Below are 4341 nucleotides of genomic sequence, written 5' to 3'. Positions count from 1 at the left end.
CCATGATTCACACTTTTATTCCATTTAGTGCAGTTTGATTCCAAATTTGCAAAGAATGTGTCTTTGTGTAGGGGGACAATTATGACTGGGAAAAGTGTGGCAGAAATAGATGTAAAATGTCTATCACGGTAGGAACCATAATGTTAATAGTGCTTAATAGGTTTCTGATAAAATTCCAAGCGAGTTTTCTTTGTTAGCTCTTTTTTATTAGTGAAATTTTATATAATTAATGCGTATTACTTTATAAACAGTGATAAATTGTCAATATTTAAAATGAAAATTATATAAAAAAGTTAATAGTATGCAATTTTAGAAGCACACGTATTGTTTGAAAAGCTTCATACATCTACATTTTATCGGTTTTTAACCTGTGATAAAATTTTTAATTGTAGTGAAGCAAATGAGACATTTCACAATTCCAGATTTTGGTATTGATCTGAAATGAATGATGTACCTGGAATATCTTTTGCCTATTCTTGTCTTATTTCACTACATTGTTCTTAGCCAGAAGGCTGAGGAGCGGTTGCCTTAGTTTAATACTGAAGCTTGGATATTTTCGCCTGCTTTGTTTAGGCGAAATTCACTGTGAACACGTACACATCCTCTAGTACATCATGCCATATTTCTGACAACATGTCCAAATTAACCTTAGAATCATAGAATGTTGGAATGTACCTTAAAGAAAATCTAAGTCGACCATAGAACATTGATGATTTGAAGTCATTATTATTCCCACAGAGCGATTTAAAAGGCTATCCGACTAAGTAAATAAAATCTAAGACTACACAACAATCAGCTTTAGTACCCTGCGGTTTACCTTGGACTAAATTTGGTGTTTTATGTAATTGCCACACCCCCGTGGGACATCTGAGTTCAAAATCCCTGATACAGTCCAACTCCCTCTGTTTGTCCATTTGGGTAATAACCTAGCTCCCCTCCCTGACGCCACTTGTATCAATTTGGATTCCAAGGGGTCCCTCCCTTGTTGCCAGGTGTTTAAGAAATACCAGTGACCTTCAATATCTACAAATAAATATGATTATGAAAAAAGCACTTATGGACCAAGCTTAAATGTTGAAAATGGAGTCAATAACGCTGGAATTGAAGGAGGTCTTTGCACGAGGTATTAATTAGTCATTTGAAGGCCGAGTCTTGATTGTAATATATAAAAATTAATTATTATCACTACCATTCATTGAGTTCTTATATGTCATGGATTTGCTTCTTGTTGTGTACACTATCTCATTTATTGCTCAGACAGCCTATCCCATGGGTCTGTAGTCTCCCATTTTACAGGTGAAGAATTTAAGCCCTAAAGGAGGAACTTGCCCAAGGCCCATAACTAGCAATTGGGTCAAGTTTCCTCTTTATCTTTTAACTATCTCCCTTTACAAATATCAAAGACTTGAACTGCTAGACTACTTTTCATTTGGGATTAGTTCTAGGTTTAGAAATGACCTAATACAGTTTCTTCAGTAGCCTGAGGTCTCTCCTAGGAACAATACACAATTTTGACCTTTAGTCAACATCTGTGTACTAAGCTCTGGGGTAGAAAGGGAGTTTGAAGAACAATGTCTGATGGAGAGGGACCCCAAACAGAACTGTTAGGAAACCAAGTGTTTATCAACCGGGGATTTGAGTACTACAACAGCCTGAACTAGCACGTACTATTAATGGTGGGGATCAGAGATGTGAACCTCGTAGTTGGATTATGGTGAGTACTATTTGACTTACTGTGTGTTAAGGGGAAATTAGTCGGTGTAATTGCTAAAGGGGAAAACCCTCATTCTTTATTTTTCCCTGTAAACTGTCACAGGTGAAAATATGAGTGACTCTAAGTCTTGAAAAATAGTCTTGCATTCTGACTGACCATTTGGATCCAGAGTGAGCGCAATGGTGTATTTGTAATTTCTTTTCATGGAGAATATAGGCTGTAGTTCCCTTGAACCACCACCTCTCATTTTGGTTTTTTGTTCATTGTGCTCATTAAACCGAGACGTTGGTTCATCTGATGTTTCCCATGTTGCAGTCATACTGACTTTTAATTTATTTGGTCTTGTTTTTTCAGAAGGAGTTTTGGAGTACCTACACAAAAGCTCAACAAGGAGAGACTGACAGAGGAAGCGATTGGTTTCAATTTTACCTTACCTTTCCGTTAATCTTTGGCCTCTTCATTATCCTCCTTGTCATTTTTCTAATCTGGAGGTGCTTCCTAAGAAACAAAACTCGCAGACAGACAGTGACTGAAGGCCACATTCCTTTTCCCCAGCACCTGAATATTATCACGCCACCTCCCCCACCAGATGAAGTGTTTGATAGCAGTGGATTGTCTCCAGGCTTTCTGGAATATGTCGTTGGGCGCTCAGATTCTGTCTCCACTCGCCTGTCTAACTGCGATCCCCCACCAACCTACGAGGAAGCCACTGGCCAGGTGAACCTGCAGAGGAGTGAAATGGAACCTCACTCAGACCCACCCCCGGAATATGAGGACATAGTCAACTCCAACTCAGCCAGTGCCATCGCCATGGTGCCTGTGGTCACCACCGTCAAATGAAGCCGCAGACTTCTTTTTACTCTAATCATTTTAAAATACTAATGAAAGAACTTTCTAGCACTTTACCATTACATAAATGTGCATTGACTTGTTTTATTGGATTCTTACAGCATACCACTTCACACTTTCTGGTTTGATTTTCTGTGGTTTGGTTTCTTATTATAAAATCATTCTCCGTTCTCAGTTTTGCTGGAGAGAATATGTAAAGAGGGAGAGATATACTAGTGGGGATCTTCGTGTGACGTGATGAGGTATACATGTGTCTATGGATATGTATGGATATGCATATATACATGTGCACAAGAATCAACATAGTACATGTGCAACTCTCTTAAAGATCCATTAATTTCTATTTAAATCGCCTCGAAAGAGAGCATTACTTACCAGAATTGGAGAAAAAAAAAAAAAAGACACCGACAGACAATTTGTGGAATAGCCAACAACATGCTATAGAATTTTGCAAACAGGATGTCCTTAGCATGTTTTCTAATTCTGACTGGCTTCTGTTAACCTCCTATTTCTTCATCTAGGGTAAAAGGAAAGAAAAATGCATGTAGTCATTCTTGATTTTAGAAACATCTCAGAAGGAAAGAAAGAGCAAGTGTGTGAGCACACAGTAAGTAATAACTTGCTTACATTGTACAGCCAGAAAGTCATCAGTCATGAGTGGCATTTGGCTTGCTTTGTACTAGGGATTTTTTCTTTTTTTGGTTGACCATCCCCTCACTTTCAAAATCAAACAGCGTTTTCTATGTCGTATGCTGTATGTATTAACATCAGGATGTGGAGGATTGTCTGGCAGTGTCATAATTTTAAAGTAGATATATGTATTGATGACAGGCAGTAGATACCAAGTACTCCTTTGCTCACAGGTGGTAATAATTATTTTCTTCTCGCTGTTTCATCGCCTTTTACTCTACTTAGTCTACTCTGCCTCCTACCGTGACAGAATCTGCAAGCCCCAAAGAGTTTAGTTAAATTAAATTTTTGAAGGTATTTTCTTAATGTTTTTGTATAAGCTAAAGTCTTTGCTTCAGGAGGCAATTTTCCATTAAATTTATGAACTGTGATTTTTTTATATTGCCCTTCAATTGGTAAGAAGAAGATCGCAAAGTCTCTGGTATGCCTCATGCACGATAAATCTAGTGATAGCCCCACATAGATCTCATTCTTGTTGCCGTTTCGGTTTGTATTTCCATCACGAGTTTTGTCAACCTCCGAGTTTTTATTTTTCCTTGGAAATGGAGAGAATAGGTTGTATGTGAACTACCAACATAGACTGGCTGAGAAAGACAAAATAAGACAAATTCCATTAGATCAGGCCACGGAAATGTCTGTGCCAGTCCAAAGCCTCTTTAGCTGGGGATAAAACGGTTGATGAGGCAAAAGGAATGTAGGTTGCAGCTGTGCCACATTCCCTGTCTCCATCCTCCACCGACCCCTCCCCTAATCCTGCCCTGGAACCAAAGGAAAGAGGAATCTGGGGGAAATTCTCAAGTGGGAGGATACATGCCAAGGTCCCTGGGGAAACCCATATCTGTCCCCCAGATTGGGAGTTGTCCCCCAGTTGGGAGTCCCCAACTCCTTTCCTCGAAAGTACAGATAACATCATTTGTCCTGCACCTTTCCCTGGGATTTAAGAGATCAAACGAGATGGTGTGTGTGTGCAGGTAATTTGTAAAATGTGAAGAGCTGTGTAAGAACAAGGTTGTGGTGGTGGTGTTATGCCCTAGGGAGAATTTTCTCCCTGTGTGTCCCTAAAATTGATCAGAGCTTTTCACATAGTG

At 39.1% G+C, this 4341-nt stretch overlaps 1 protein-coding gene across 1 annotated transcript; it reads left to right on the top strand.

Annotated features, from left to right (window-relative positions):
* Nucleotides 1-2068: 2068 nt before the first annotated feature.
* Nucleotides 2069-2554, top strand: PRRG1 (proline rich and Gla domain 1; the record flags this gene model as incomplete). The annotated part of the gene is made up of 1 exon (XM_003803783.2): nt 2069-2554. A coding segment is annotated over one exon (486 nt), but the record flags the coding sequence as incomplete, so codon positions are not given.
* Between the last annotated feature and the right edge of the window lie 1787 nt (nt 2555-4341).

Source organism: Otolemur garnettii, unplaced genomic scaffold, assembly GCF_000181295.1.
Source record: "Otolemur garnettii isolate 467f Iridium unplaced genomic scaffold, OtoGar3 scaffold00712, whole genome shotgun sequence".
NCBI lineage: Eukaryota > Metazoa > Chordata > Mammalia > Primates > Galagidae > Otolemur > Otolemur garnettii.
This window is presented reverse-complemented; position numbering and strand designations above follow the sequence as displayed.